At 37.8% G+C, this 15,756-nt stretch overlaps 1 protein-coding gene across 1 annotated transcript; it reads right to left on the bottom strand.

Moving 5' to 3' along the window:
• Positions 1–266: 266 nt before the first annotated feature.
• Positions 267–15,422, bottom strand: LOC140233592 (uncharacterized). The gene is made up of 10 exons (XM_072313687.1): positions 15,127–15,422; positions 11,817–11,954; positions 11,276–11,443; positions 10,338–10,499; positions 8,969–9,102; positions 8,063–8,448; positions 7,288–7,454; positions 6,398–6,749; positions 4,861–4,971; positions 267–3,658 (listed from the first exon to the last, which is right to left on the bottom strand). Exons 1-10 carry the CDS (start codon positions 15,220–15,222, stop codon positions 3,462–3,464), a joined length of 1,911 nt encoding a protein of 636 aa, XP_072169788.1. The 5' UTR covers positions 15,223–15,422; the 3' UTR covers positions 267–3,461.
• Positions 15,423–15,756: the final 334 nt, after the last annotated feature.

Raw genomic sequence — 15,756 nt, 5'->3', positions numbered from 1 at the left:
TATGGCAGTCTGTGTGATAAGGAAATTTAAAATCGATTTTATCTCTTGATAAAACGGGGCCCAGGCATGCTAACTGAATGAAGATTGGAATACAAAATGTTTATGTGATTGTATGATAAAGGTATAGATTAAAAAGAAAAACTGATGGTGGAAATACTATAGACAACGGCACATTTTATTTACATGCTCATTTCAGAAAAATACATTTCGTACTCATCCACTTCCCTGCAAAGGAAAATGACTCAAAAGCAAGAAACTCCCAACAATTCTGATCAAGGCCGAAAGTGATATGGGCCTCTGGTTTATTTGTATGTACAGTACACGCAAGAAATAGCAAACTTCACATTTTTTCTTTTTACATATTTACACAGATACAGAAACTCTCCTTGGGTTTGTGTAATGTAAGGATAGCTGGAGAGAAAAAAAAAAAAGTTAATCTCCTCGCATACAATGGCCAATGCATGATTTCAAATGTGACAGAACTAACAGAATAACAGAATATGTACACATCAGTTTGTGCTCGCAGAGGCAATTGAATTCCTTTAGTATGTACATGTTACTTTCACATGCATTCACACCTTCCAGCACCTAGCCTGACCAGATGCAGTGCGGAGCAACAGGGCTGTGTATAGTTAGCCTGCACCTAAACATAAAAAAAAAAAATGAATAAAATTGTAGTTCTTGTGTAAGTTTACTAATGCTAAAATATGTGAGATATGTGTTTGATGTGAATTGTTTGTGTTTGTCCTTTCAATGACTCATCTTGAAGTCACAAACACAGGTTTCTCCTATTTAGATCTAAAATTTGAAAAGACAATGCATAGGCATTCCATTTGTATAGAAGACCTAGCTGCCATAAAACCTGCATACATGTACATGTATTTAAGAATCTTTATATTTACATCGTGTCAAACACTAAAATACATTGTATATACTATTCAGCTTGATTAAGTTTCCCTGCAGCACAAAGGCAAATCCTCAGCTACAGTCATTGTTTTGTCTATATGTAATACAATGTAACAAGACATTTCTGCAGAAAGGTTAGAGTACAGTTGTATTTCGAAACAAATTACAAAAGAAAGATAATATTAGCACTGTATTAAAGATTTGAAATGAAATGAAGGGAAACAGATATCATTTCATTATTTACACAGCAAGTAACTCAATGCTCCATCCATGCTACTTCAAAGCTTTTTATGCACTAAGCGAAGTCATACTTCACAGGCCGGGTAAGTAGGTGTAATTAATGAAGCATCCATGCAACATTTCCCTACAACAATGAACTACATTGCTGTTTAGTAGACTAAACTGAGTGTACTCACTCACAATCAGAGGAAAACTAGCGTTAAATGTGTCTTTGACTTTTTGCACATCAAAAGCTGACCAGCAAATGCTCTCATGATGCTACATGTGTTATACTGTCAGCATTCAAACCATGACATACAGCAATAATGGCGTGGGAAACTTTGGCACAATCTTAACAGGGAGAAGTAATTTTGGTACGCAACTTGGCTGCTTATAATGCTTGTACAGTATTCCTCTAAGCCTAATGAAATCAAGGATTTTTCAGACGGAAGTGAAATTACAGCAAGGTTCTCACAATCAAGAGCATTAGTGATTACAAGACAGATATTTACAGGTATACACCTCCAGATAGGTTTCATTGTCAACACTTAAGCACTCCAAATTTCACACAAAATATACAGTACTGGTACTAGAGATCTTAATGTATGCTTGTACAGTATCTACTTGAAAAAACATGGTTTTACATACTTATAAAACATGAAATGATCACACTTTAAACAAAGCATTCCCTAAAACTGGTAAAATTAGTTCAAATCATGTAGCCTTAAAATGCAAAATGCAGAAAGTAAATAACTTGTGACATGTAGATGTCTTTAACTGGTTAAACACTTGGATTGAATGCATTCATTACCCTGCAAGGCATCAATTTCTTTTTGTGGAGTAGAGAGGAATCTTTCAATGAAATGTGATTCTTGGAAGGAATGCTAGTGACTTATCACTCCATGGAATAGATATCAACAACTTCCTCAAAAAGTGGATCATTTTGATGCACAGAGTCTACTGATGATATAAAGAAAAACAACAAACTTATAATTATTTGTGCATAATGTACAAAACATACAGCATATTCACGAATCTTAAACATTAATCATGACATGAGCTATTTTTAGGAATATCAATCATTTCTAAGATTTTTTTCTTATCTGTTTTTATAGTCTTTACATAATTTAAGCCTAGTTTAGCTATGCTATCATCTTACAATGTGAACACAGCTGGTGGGGGACAAAGCGTAAAGATGACTGTCGATACATTACTGAGATTTTCGTACCAAAATGTAGTCTTTAAAATATACAAAAAAGACAAACCAGACAAAGTAAAATTTGGCATTAAAAAGTTGACTGTTTTGCGTCTATGTGCCAATACTGTAATGGCCCACTCATTTTCAAGTGCATTGCATACTAAAACTGCATTCTAAGAAAACTGACAGCCTTTTTTTTTTTCTCTCAATAGTGATGTCTACCATGTGTCACAACATAAAGACCAGTATTACACTGTCACACAATCATTCTCACTCTGAAAGTTTGGCAAAATATTGATAAACCTTCTTATATTCATTTGTCTCTGAATTGAAATATATTTTGCCCTTGAATTAAAAAAAAAAGAAATGAGTAAATTCAATTCTTTTTTTAATTCTTTTTTGCTGTATCCATGAAATTATTCTTTGATTACCCTACACAGTGAAATCTAAAAAATTCAACCATGACTTTAAATGCAAGACCTGTACCACAATTTCCTCTCTGAGTGTTGAATAGATGCCAGTGTCTTGCTACAAGCATACAGTATATGCAATAATTTCACACACTCTATGCCTTTAGTCATCTGCAAGTTGTTGTCCCATACTTCAATTTTGTTTCTGGTCTATTACAGTTTGAAAGATGTTTTCAGGTAAATCTGCTAATTGTCCTACAATTTTAACTTTTTTAAAGTCTATTCAAATTCAGACAGGCAACTCTCAATTAAAAGGAAAAAGGAAAAAAGAAAAATCCAGGACTGCACCACACAGACATTACGTCTCTTCGTTTAGACTGAGAGTGGTGAGGAAGCAACTAAAATAATAAGTCTATAACTTTGTGGCAGCAAACACTTGAAATTTTAAAGAAATTACCTGAGGTTGTGACGAAATAACTTGACCTCCTCTCTGATACATCTCAACCCAGACTTTTTAAAACAACACAATTTGACAAATTAAAATCTACATGAATAGGGGAGAGGATATCTTTGGTCATTCTAAAAAGTCAACATTTTTTCAAAAGTCTTGAACCTGTGGTCTCACTGTCAAACTATGTATTATTATATACATATGTGTATTATACATTCACAAAACTTTACAAATTATAGTCCTTGTCTGTGAATTTTTACAGCGACTGCCGCACAGATTAGCAACCGGGAATGCCTCGCCTTGCCATGAAGCTTTCATTTCGTCGCTGGGCGCGGTGCTTGACGTTGACTTTTCGTCTCTCCTCCTGCCCCTTCAGGTGTGGCTTCTTCATGAGGGTCTTGGCGTAGACGATGTTCGACGCTGGTTTGACATTTGCCTTGCTGTATTGGGACTCACCGAATGGCTTCAGCTTACCTACAGACACAGCAAAAAGAAATGGCATTCTCAAGTAATACAAACCACCTACAGCATAGATGTATACATACAGCATCTTTTGCCATGTTTTCATTTCAAAATATTACACGAGGCACATCATACAGTGGACTCTTGTTATAACAAAGTCCTCGGGACCGGCAGTTTTCTTTCGTTACATCGAAATATTGTTATAACCAAACAAATAAACATTAAAAATAAATGAAGTGGATAACGTTACAGCCTGAATTTTTACTTCGTTATAACCGTGTTCGTTATAACGGGAGTGCACTGTATTTGTGAAATGAATAACTCACAAAAATATTTCTTTCCGTACAACACACACATTGCATGTATCATATCTAAGATGGAAAATTGCTCAAATTTCTCTTGAAGATTAGGACAACAGATCTTTCTCATTCCATCAATGTCGTTCTTGATTGCAAATCACAAAATTGTTGTATTGATAACAACTCACAAAATGGATGAAATATACAGTATTATGTGTTCAGGTCCTACTCAACTACTGTAAAAGTGGAAATTTTCAGTGCTCAAACTTTCATGCATTTCACGCAAAAAGAAACTAGCGCAAAAATAAAAGCATGCAAGTATTTTTGCTTGCCATGCATTCAAGTAGTTGATGTCTTGATTCCACGGAATTAAAAACACGCAAAACTCTTCTTACCTGGCCAAGCGCGAAAAATTAGTCGCGCGAAAAATTAGTCGCACGAAAATATCCACTTTTACAGTATCACTTTGTCTAGTTCTGCATGTTTTGTGTCACTTGGAATATCATTTGCATGAATTTCCAGATCTACACAACAGAAAAACAATCCTACCAGGCACTACTGAAATGTGAGACAATTTTTTGCAAATAATAAAATATCTGACAGTCATATGATCTTAAGATACACTCTACACAAGCACATAACATTTTTATAAATTAGGTTATGCATCTAACAATCCAATGACATGACATTTATTACTTCTCTTCTTTTCTTCACTTCACTTCGATCAAATATGGCAGAATACTACACACCATGTGATATATTTCCCCCAGCAGGGTTGCACTATCACATGTTTCATTGGATGAAATCAACCAGTGGAATCCAGTAGGAATTATCCGAAATGGTTCTATTTCAGGATTTAATAAAATAAAACCCCTAAATGTTTCTATGTTTCCATCTGAGGAGAACTTCACCTACCTGTATGCGGTTTGTACGTGAGAGGTTTGCTCAGCGATTGAGTCAGATTGAATGTCTTCTTGGCAGAGGGAGTATTTGATGTTTTGTCGAGTTGAAACAGCTGTGAAATGCCTGGAAAAAAAAAAAGAGACATAGGAAATTGAATATCAATGGAATAGAATACTGTTGCTTTCATGTTTTCATGTAAGCTTCATATAAAAGAAAAACCCACATTATCTACAGTTTACAACACTACGTATGATAATCAACATCTGACAATTACTCAGTGAGGATACATTCAACAGTTTTTGACCTAATCAACAGTGACATTTAAATGAGTCATTCATGATGTTAACATCATTTAAAGCCATTATTTACCACTTGCAAATGAAACAAAAACCCAGTTATTAGTGCTTGAAAACTGTACAATGTCAGTTAGGGATGAAAACAACCAATGTAAAAATGTCATTCAGTATTATCAATGTTAAGTATTGTTAAATATACAAAATGTGAACAATAGTTATCATAAAATTGTTTCTAGAATAAACCATCTACAATTATTGTTAATTGAGAAAAATAGCGATATCTCCTTTAACCCTAAAAGGGCCGGAATCCGCCCCCCCCCCTCGACGTTTCGCGCTATAATTCTGTAATGTGAAAAGGCCTCGTCGCGAGGCTTCTTGACTTTCTTCGTTCAAGTCTCGCGCAACTTTTGAGACCAAATTTGCAACGTCCGCGCATACTTTTGCGAAGCCACGCCCATTTTTGTAATGGAATGTCGCCTCAAAACGGGCAAAATTTTGTGATTTTGTGTACATTTCCTATGGAAAACAGTGCTCTGTCATGAAAGTCATAAAAACCTGATTATTTTTACAATTAATCACTTTCATTGATTAATTTTGTGCTAATTATGGTAGAAAAGTGGTCAGTGACAATTTCCAATGAAAAAACAAAGAAAAACAAAAGTTGAAAAACAAGGAAATACATAAGAAATTCTGAAAACAATAAAATACATAAGAATTGAAATGAGTTTTGGAAGTTTCTGTGATGTACAATTGTTGAATATGCTAAAACAGATTTACAGATCAAAAATTAGACTCTCAATGCTTTTAATTAGGCTAAAATATCACCTTGAGCTTAATTTGCATAATTAATTAATTAAAATTAGAAATTGATTGTTTCAAAAAATCTTATGACACAATCTTGTAGATTATGACGCGGGTCTCACGCATGCAAAATTTCATCGCGATCGCACCTCCGATGGCCGATTGGGGGGGGGGGGGGGGGGGCGGAATCCATCCCCCCCCCCCCCCCCCGGTCTGAGCATAGCCAAAAAGGCCCGGCCCCTTTAGGGTTTAAGTCAAGATGTTTATCTATGAACCTCATGAAATATCTGTATATCATCATACCTTTCAAACTCAATGAGGAGAAACTGGAAATTCACTATCATGAACTCACTGCAATGAAACTAAACTGGCATCTTCAGAAAAATATTCCCTGGGGAATAGGAAGAGTAGAAACCAAGTTCCATCAAAACTGAACTGACATCAATCCTTACCTCCAACTGATTTCCTGGAGGTGCCCTGTGCCGTCCCAAAGGATTTCCTATCCCTGGCAGGAGTCACCACAGCAATCGATTTGCGGGATACTGAACCTGGGGTGAGAACAGACACTGACTTTCTGGCTCCTGGTGTGGCCTGCCGTCTGCTGAGGCTGCTCCTGCCCCCGCTGGTGGCGGTGGTGGCAACGAAGCTTGGGATGTTGGCCTTGGATGGGGTCTTCAGTTTCGACACCTTGAAGGAGACGGACTTGGCTGACTTGGCATTCGCGATAGCTGGCTTGCGGTTTGGCGCGGGGGAAGTGAAGCTAAGGGGAGGCGGTTTGCTGATGGATTTGGTGCTGCCGGGGACCTGTTGAGAAGCAAGCAAAGCGGAATACCAGTTCTGTTGTGCAAGATGACTTGGGGAAGCAAAATGGAGGGAATGAGAATCAGATAGTGGGGGCTCAAAATTAGCAGTGGCTCAGTGGCCCGAGGCCACTGAAAATTGATGCCAAACCACCAAACTTTCAAAAAGGTTGTCTTTTGCTGGCCTGGTTGGGCAACTAGAATTCAAAATGGACTGCTATGTTTCATTACATTTCAGGCCACCTACATTTCAGATTCACACATTCTAGTGGTCCAAATGGGCTACCTGAGAAAAAGTGTCAAGCCCTGGGATAGTTCTTATGTAACTTGTATACATTACTTACTTGGTGTTCTGTTTTCAAGAGGTTACATGTACAATAGAACTTGAAACTTGAAAAGTATTTGACTTTTGTCTAAGAAGAGTCGGGCTGTTGGCGTTAAACATTTCTAGCAGCAAGGCTCCACAATTAGTGATCACTGAAAAAGCAGTTGGGATGCGTGACAGTCACATTCCACTCTCCTAGGCATTTGCTTGTCCTCACCCTGGGTTTCTTGGAGGCTGACAGAGCTTCAGTCCTCTTCCTCTTGCGGTCCAAGTAGTCATCGATAGACTCCATCTTGTTGAAAGCTCCATGGTGTGTCTTGTTCCAGTTCTTGACGACTGCTTTCTTCGCTGGTTTGGCAAGGGTCGGGATGCCACTCTTTGCTCCTAATGTGTGAGAGGAGAAGTTACATGTTAGAACCTTTGCTTTTCTCCAAGTTGAATCAGCTACTCAATTTGTAACATTGGCATGCCAAGTCCTGCTTGAATTGTTGTTTGATCTATCTGTGCCAAGCACTCCCTGCATTCAATCTAATCAGCTACAACAGAAGTACTATTAACTCGTTGAGGATGAGTCATGAGTACACTCGGGCAAGTGTCTGCGGTGAAATGTGTATTGTAGCAAAATCAGCCCATCCTCAACGGTTGAAATGTTCACACAGCAATTTGTGTAGCATACAACTGGTAGAAAATCACTTCAACTTGTGAAAAAGACAATCATGATTATGAAATGATATGATGAAACAAAGCTCTTGATTTATTTGTTTTTCTCAAAAGCTGAATAGACCTCCCCAGCCACAAGAGAGAAAGCATATCAATCAAAATTCATAGATATATTATCAAATCAGAAAGTTCAGAGTAAGGTCAGCACACAGTACTTTCTTTGCATCAATAAAATGCTTTCACTGGAAAGAAACTAGAAAGTCTACTACACAATTTCTCACTGTAATCACCAAACAGTAAGTGAAGGCTCTTTTTCTGCCCTCTTTACTCACTTGCTTGTTGGACCCTCATGTCAATTTCAGCCATAATCTGATCTTTCAGGGATGTGGCACTGCTCTTGTTCTCTTCTGCCGTCGGTTGAGTCTCCTTGGCAGGGGACTTGTCGAATGTCCCTCGCCGCACCTTTTTTGTCTTCCTGCCGGCAGACCCCTTGGCTGACCTCTTACGGGACGATCCACCTCTGGATGTTGGAGCAGCATTCTCTGGCGTCTTGGATGCCGCTGCTGTACCTGTCTTGCTGGAACTGCGAGATGCCCTCTTCTCGCATGACTGAACTGTGGTGGCCTGGGTTTCCGGCGTCTTGGTGGCTGCCGCTGGACTGGGCTGGGCAAGGGGCGTAGGGGTGTTACTGGCAGATCTTGTTGCCTTCCTTGTAAGCCTGCAGATCAAGTATAGCAGTGGAGTAACAAGGACTGTTTGGTACAGCTGAACCCATTACATCAATTAGTATTAATCTTACAACTGAGATGTAACAGGAAGAGGTGACTAGTGCACCACAGTGCACTCCCGTTATAACGAACATGGTTATAACAAAACTTCGGTTACAACGAAGTAAAAATTCATTCATAACATTATCCGCTCTATGTGTTTTATTGTTAATTTGTTTAGTTACAACAAAATTTTGGTATAACAAAAGAAAACTGCAGGTCCCGAGGACTTTGTTATAATGGGAGTCCACTGTACCGTACAGCATCTTCAACCCTAGTCTTTCAGTTTTTTCTGTAAATAGTAACAAAATCAATGCAAGTTGAAAGATGAATCAGTCCAAATTGTACATGTAATTGAAATTGGTGTCTCTTTCAGTGAGTTGTCAGTCTATTATGATCTCCATTATATCTGTCCTGAATTTGCTGAGGAATAAAGAGAAGCAGCACCTGAACAAGTCCATGCTGACATACCTCGAGCCAGAGTTTGGTGGTGTAGGAAATGTAGGGGCTGGTGCTACAGACACTGGCTGGACTGGTGTGGGTGGCTTGCTGTGAGACCTACGTGTAGCAGCAGGTGAGCAAACCATCTCTGCAGCTGCTTCACTCTGAATAAACAAAGACATTGTTTATTATTGTTTTGGGTTTATTCTTACAAATGGACAGCAGTGTGAAGAGTAATGACAGTCTGAACACTTTGTGACTCTTAGAAAAGGATTCACAAAAATAGTTCATAGTGCAATTAATTCCACTCAGTGTTAAAGTTGACTTAATAAAGCAAAACAAGATGGACAGACTGGTAGAAATTTCTCAAAATGAGACATAAAGCAAGACAGTTATGGAGTTCTTAAGTATCACAGGTCACCAAACTAGTATCATTGGTCACAACTGCACACCAGTTGGAAGAGGCCATAATGAAATTATCCCACAGAGGCTCCAATATTTTGTCTGTTGTATACAAACATATTTCTAAAATCATATTTTTCTCATTCCTTTAGCAACTGCAACCTTTCCCCCTCCCCCTCCCCCCGAATGTAAGTGTTGCTAGCTTTTGACAAGACTACTTAAGGCACATTCATACACAGGATACACCTTCTTGACCTCATGCCATTGCCAGGAAGGAAATTTAGTGAAGATCTGAATACAGATCACTTAGAGACTGACTTGAAATCCTGGCATATAATTGCAATTTTTAGTGTACTGGTAACACCTCCAAAGAATGTAGTTATCCAATAGGTAACTTGCTCATCATGTGCCATGAAGTCAACATTTCCATTGCAAGTTGTCGCTGTCAGTCGTGTCATTTTGTCTGAGCAAAAATGGATATCGCATGGCTGACATCACGTTTCCATTGACTACCATGTTAAAACTCATGACAGACTCAAAATTTTTTGTTCCATTGCACAGCTCTGATGTCACAATAAACAAACATGTGTTACAAACAGCTACAAGTGTGCACTTTGTCACTCATTTTACTGCAAACAACTTCAACCAATTTTTCACACATATGCCTAGACTGACTGTGACTGTGCTACTCATTTTCCTTTCACAAAAAAAAAAATGGTTGTAATTTCTGTGCTAAATTCAAGAATCTGTGTTGTGTACATTTGAAGTCTGAGGAGTTGTATAAAACAAATAGTGTATGGTCTTTACTCATGCAATGAAACAAGATTTTGCACTGACTCAAAGATGAGGCATACTTTTCAACTCGGCTTCGCCTCGTTGAATAGAGCACCTCACACTTTCACCTTGTCCGAAATCTCGCACTACTGCACTCGTGACCATTCACTACACTGCATTAGTATACCGATATCACTGACCCATGAAAATAAGGGATACATACCTTCTGTGCATCACCAGCAGCCTGGGTATCCTCTGGCTCTTCTGCAGGAACATCTTTGGTCTTCTTGCCCTTCTTGCCTCTCCCTCTTCCGCGACCTTTGGCTTTTGCCTTGCTTGCCTTTGGAACAGGGGAGACTGTCTCATCCTCGGTGGTGCTAAGTGTCTGCAGGTTACCACATCAGGTTTGGAAAGTTTAGTTACATTCTTATCACATCCCTTGACTCAACTGTCATTGCTGACACATTCAATACAAGTATAAAATCTAGATGAACTTGCAAAATTGGGTTGAACGCAATGGGGGTATACATAACTGAATTATGTTAAGAGACACCTACACAATATCTTCAGAGGATAAACAAACCTTTTTCCCCTCGAATTTGATTATTCTGCTCTAGACAACATTATATCCTGCAATCTGTAAGTTTACTTAGTTACATTGTCAAAGAAAAACATATCTGAATGTCTAGTGTACCACATACTCATTACGAATCTACCAAGCATAGGAACATCTAAGTTCCATGACAATTAATTTTCAATTTCATAGTAATGTCAGCAAATAATAATGAATGTCACTGAAACTTGTTATCATTCCTATCTCCTGCAACTTTTCACAAACCTCTGGAAATATCTAGACCTAATTTGCTGTATCTTGAACACTGTGACGTAAAAATTCTAGTATTATTTAAGAAGGAAATGTCTCCCCCCCCCCCCCAAAAAAAAAGGAAGAAAAGACTCGCAGTTAAAATTCAACACACACCTCAGCTCATTACTAGTAACCCATTTGAATCTCACTGTTGACACATGTCTGAAAGTGAACTGAATCGGAAATCACTAAGATCAACATTTAGAAATATATGTAAAAACATTGAGATCACTATGAATGGGTAATCCCCGTGCCCAAGGCAATACAAAACTTTACTGATGCACATTGTGCTGTACCTGGACAATGGTTTCTGCCTCTGGTTCCACAGAAATTTCTTTGTTGTTCACTTCAGCTTTAGTCTCAGTCTCAGAAGCTTCCTCAGCAATCTTCTCTTTGGCAGGTTTCTGCTTGCGGCCTCTCCCACGACGCACTCTTGGTTTCTTCTCTGGCACCTCAGATTCAGACTGAGGAGGGGAATGCAAACAAACAATAAATGATAAAGTGTGACCAACAGAGGCAGGCAGAATAAAGGTCATTAATATCAGAGTGAGCTGTTTGAGCAAAGTCTGGGGAAATATGACATTAAAACTTGAATTTTAAAGTCAACAACAATGTCAATATCAATGATTTTCATCCCAATAACTAATTTGATTCATAATTTCATGATTGGAAAATGATTTCTACTTCATGTGATTTTGGTGCAATATGTAGGCCTATGGTTACATTGGGGCAGGGTCCGCAGAAATTGTGATCGGGATAATCAAAGATTAATGTCTACCTCTTGATTTTTTTTCTTTTAACACAGGGCTTTACAAATAATTACCTTCTTATTCTTACCTGATCTTCTGTTGATGAAGCTGTAGATGTAGTAACCGATTCCTCTTTTGGGGACTGGGTTGAAGAAAGCTTTTCAGGCTGGTGTTCTGCTTCACTTGACTCGATCACTGCTGCAAGCGCTTTTATCAAACCATCCGTCTGCATAACAACACAATAAAAATGGGCAGAAATGTATAAGTCTACTACTCATCTAGTCATTGACCACCTATTTTTGTATCACCCACCCTCACACAATGGCTTTCTCGCGTATAGAATCAAAAGTATGTATGGGGACTTGGCGCAAAACTGGAACATTCACACATGAATACAAATCAAGAGAAATAAGTGGGATACAGGTAAATAACCTGAGGAAACAAGAGGAAAAAGATTTGGTGAAATCCTCATTACAATATTATTACAATGTTGTAATGTTATTATATCTATAGATACAAAATAGTAATTCTACACTTTTTCTTGACAAAGATTTCTAATTATTGTTAACACGTCTTTGCCATTCACTCGATTTAGGATCTATTAGTCTAGCAGCCAGAAAGGGTCCCCGTGCACCCCCCCTAAAACAAAATTCTACGATATGTTCGAAGATCGTCAGAACCTGTATTTTCGGAATCCGGTTGTCGCCAGTGGAAAAAAAGGTTGCGCGCGCGTCTAATCTGCATATTTCTAAGATGGGCGCCGCCCGTTGCTAGGAGACGGATTATTTTTGAATAACTTTAGTTAGGAATAACAAATTACCATAAAAATGGTATCATTTTGAAGAGAATTAAATTTCCTACAAGCTGATACCCCATTTGATGGGATAAATAGATGTTGTCATGAAATATTAAGGAAGGAATTATGTTTTTTAGCATTTTTCTAAAAAGATCCGGAATTTGGTTATAATGTTCTTTTCCATACATTTAATATGCATTTACAAATAACATTTGAATTTTCCTATAATTATCCCCCAAACATAGCTATTATCATGTGAAAACGGCTTTCCAATACATCAATTCCTTTAAAAGTTACACGACATTAAAGGGGATATGGTTCAATAGGTTTTACAGCAATATCTAAGGGTTATAATGTCTCCGCGCGCAATTGCATAGGTTCTGTATGTGGGGTTTGTTGTAGATCACTGCTATCTATTGATCAAATCTCATCGAAATCGACGAAGAAAGAAAAAAAATTACACTTTCTATTCCTTATATGAAATAAAAATGTTTTTTTCTATTCTGTGTTACCAAACTCAATCCATTCAGCTTCCCATATGAACAGTTTCTTGTCTTTTTGGATTCCCTCCAAAATCACAACTTATCTGATATTAAAAAGTTAAAGAAAAAAATTTGACGTGACAGTTTCCTCTTATTGGAAGATTAAAGTGAAAAAAAAAAGAAGAATCTTATGCTAAAAGCCCTAAGAAATAAAGAACTTGTTAAATGGCCTTTCAGAGCTTAAAATGAAACATGGCTATCTTATTTTTTCATAACAAAATGAAGGGAAGTATCTGTGTAGTTCATGTCGGCCCATACTGGGTTACTATTCTTCAGAAATGGTCCCCGTGCACCCCCCCCCCCCCAAAAAAAAATCTACGATGTGTTCGAAGATCGTCAGAATCTGTATTTTGCGAATCTGCTTGTCGCCAGCGGAAAAAAGGGTTGTGCGTGCGTCTAATTTGCATACTTCTAAGATGGCCGCCGCCCGTTGCTAGGATACGGATTATTTTTGAATAACTTTAGTTAAGAATATCAAATTACCATAAAAATTGTATCATATTAAAGAGAATTAGATTTCCTACAAGTTAATACCCCGTTTTATGTAATAAATAGTTGTGGTTATGAAATACTAAGGAAGGAAGGATTTTTTTAATACATTTTTCCCCAAGAAATACAGATTTCAGTAATGTTTTTTCCATACATTTAATTTCTGTTTACAAATAACATCGGAATTTTCCTTAAGTTAAACCCCATAAATAAGTATTATTCTGTGAAAGCGGCTATTCAATACACCAATTTCTTAAAAAGTTACACGACATTAAAGGGAAAAGGTTCAATACGGTTATACAGAAATTTAAGGGTAATGTCGACGGCCGCACTTGCGTAACGCGTGTAATACTATAATAATCATTGCAAGTATGAGACCCTATCACTTCTTACATCCAAATTATTGATTAAATATCATTAAATCTTGTGGAATATGAAAACAAATTAAATTTTTTATTCGCTATCACCTTTCATCTACTCAGCTTCACTTTTAGTTTACGTCTTTTTTCATCAAATAGAATGAAGGCCTTACGAGAGGTGTAATTTCATGACGGCCGAAACGGGCTTACCTGGATAGGGGTTTCTAACACATCGATATTAATCAAACTTCTCTTCATCAACTCTCATTCTTCTGATCATCTTCACACACACATACTCACACCTCCAGTATCGCACACAGGCATTCATGCAGGGGAAATGAGCTCAGTCATGAATTTCGTGAATTTATTCAATACGCCATTAATGCATTCATGGAACATCAAACTCGAATGCTTTATTTAGATGTCGAAATAAGAGTTACATGTATACCGCACAAGCGAAATATTTCTCACCATGCTCTAGCATGAAATCAATTTATTTTTTAAAGATAAGATCGCACATACGTGTTGTCATTCTTTGGTGGTTCGCCTGATGGTTTTTAAACATATTGCTCATACGTTTATTATTGCCAAGAAACTAATAGCTACACGCAGCCGCTGTCGCAAAGCGAGACAGCGGCTGCACCTCTATTCCTTCGCAGACATTGTCATTTTTCAGTGTGGTTGTGCGACTCCTTCATGAATATCTTTATTAATCATGCTTCATGGAAAACTAAAATACAAGGAATTATCGTAATCTATGATAATCATTCAATAATCGGTATGCGATTTTTTGTTTAATTACGTCAAAAACTCACCGAAATCTGTGGCTGAAATCAGGTCTGTAAACGTCCTTATTGCTTCACTCCTCATCTGCGTGTTATTTGAATGGCATTCACTCTCGTATAGGCCTAGGTCTACAACGCAACGTACAACGTAGGTAGTCGGAGAGGCGCCCTCACTCCCGTAAGTTTATCAGACGATGATAATTAACGTCATTGAATATAGACTAGATAGATTTAGAATCATTCTTAGTCATCATTACATTACACTGCTGGCAGCTAACTGCGACCAGCCCGAACGCGAAGCATTCAATTGCCAGCGCAATTCGCAAGCTGGCACCGCTGCTGGAAGAGTGCCGAGCCCACGCTAACAAAATATCTAGTATATGGGACTGTTAATCATAATTCGTACTTCACACTCAGCTGCTCTCACCTTCATGTTGGCTTTGATTCCATGCTTTTTTGCAAGCTTTTGGAGATCACATCGCTTCATTCCAGCTAAAGTTGCTTCTTCACATAAACTTGCCATGATTTGATATGTAGCTGAAGCACCGCAATGTATAATTTTTCGCGAAACAAGAGTACTAAATCTTTATTTCGCAGGAACGTAAACACGCTGCGTTGGATCGCTGTTCGTTACTCGTTATTTTCAAATGAGAACGTTTATCATTGTAGATAACTCTGATTGGTCAATAGTCTTCCTAATGATTGTACCGATTGGCTGTTTAAACAGGCGTGTTTTATGCCTCCCCCCCCCCCCCCCCTGTCTGCTATCCAATGTTGCCAGAGTTGACGTTTCAGAATCTAGTAGCATTATGCTAGGCATATTTTGGCTGTTTTTAGCATGATTCTACAGAAAGGAAGTTTTGAAGCCATTTTTGGGGTACTTTTTTTTTTTTTACATCGATTTGTTAGTTTGTGTGTTTTTGAATGAAATTGACAATTAAAAGTGTTTTTTTTTTTTTGACAAAAGTTTGGAAGACGTGCTTTGTTTTGTTTTGTTTGTTTGTTTGGTTGGTTTTTTTTTTTTTGCTTGTCAGCTTATCGGGCACCACAAAATGGG

The sequence above is a fragment of the Diadema setosum genome, chromosome 1, assembly GCF_964275005.1.
Source record: "Diadema setosum chromosome 1, eeDiaSeto1, whole genome shotgun sequence".
NCBI lineage: Eukaryota > Metazoa > Echinodermata > Echinoidea > Diadematoida > Diadematidae > Diadema > Diadema setosum.
This window is presented reverse-complemented; position numbering and strand designations above follow the sequence as displayed.

Excerpts from the sequence above, each read along its gene's own strand:
- LOC140233592 (XM_072313687.1), bottom strand. The coding sequence starts at position 15,222 with ATGGCAAGTTTATGTGAAGAAGCAACTTTAGCTGGAATGAAGCGATGT. Across the intron at positions 11,955-15,126 it reads GAATCAAAGCCAACATGAAG|ACGGATGGTTTGATAAAAGC; the intron begins GTGAGAGCAGCT and ends GTTGTTATGCAG. Across the intron at positions 8,449-8,968 it reads CCACCAAACTCTGGCTCGAG|GCTTACAAGGAAGGCAACAA; the intron begins GTATGTCAGCAT and ends CTTGATCTGCAG.